This window comes from Bombus impatiens, unplaced genomic scaffold (genome assembly GCF_000188095.3).
Source record: "Bombus impatiens unplaced genomic scaffold, BIMP_2.2 scf_3087, whole genome shotgun sequence".
Lineage (NCBI taxonomy): Eukaryota > Metazoa > Arthropoda > Insecta > Hymenoptera > Apidae > Bombus > Bombus impatiens.
Genome location: NT_179506.1, coordinates 1 through 295, shown reverse-complemented (window position 1 = coordinate 295; position 295 = coordinate 1). Strand labels below are relative to the sequence as shown.

General features: G+C 38.6%; 1 protein-coding gene across 1 annotated transcript in view; it reads right to left on the bottom strand.

Moving 5' to 3' along the window:
• Positions 1 to 201, bottom strand: part of LOC100749776 (fatty acyl-CoA reductase 1-like) — a 4,012-nt gene extending 3,811 nt beyond the window's left edge. The window contains 1 exon segment of the mRNA XM_033324483.1: positions 1 to 201. Within this exon segment, the coding sequence (XP_033180374.1) occupies positions 1 to 201 (201 nt within the window).
• Between the last annotated feature and the right edge of the window lie 94 nt (positions 202 to 295).

The following is a 295-nucleotide window of genomic DNA, read 5'->3' as shown; positions in this document are numbered from 1 at the left end:
AGTTGTTGGACGAATTAGTATAAAAATGGCAGCGATGCGTGGACACATGCGGATCAGTTTTTCCAGGAGACCTTTCCCAACGAAACCGGTTGCTCCTGTCACAAGAATCCCACTACCGGCGTAGAATTCCCCGAGAGAACTCGTTTTATTCAGTTCTTTATTGATTCCATTTTCATTTGTTTCTTTATTGATTGTATCCATGTTTCAGGATCTTCACACTTGCGGTCCCTATATTTGCCATAGAGTAACAAATAGTAAGTGGAAATCTTTTAAGATAATGTACAAAATTTGTTAT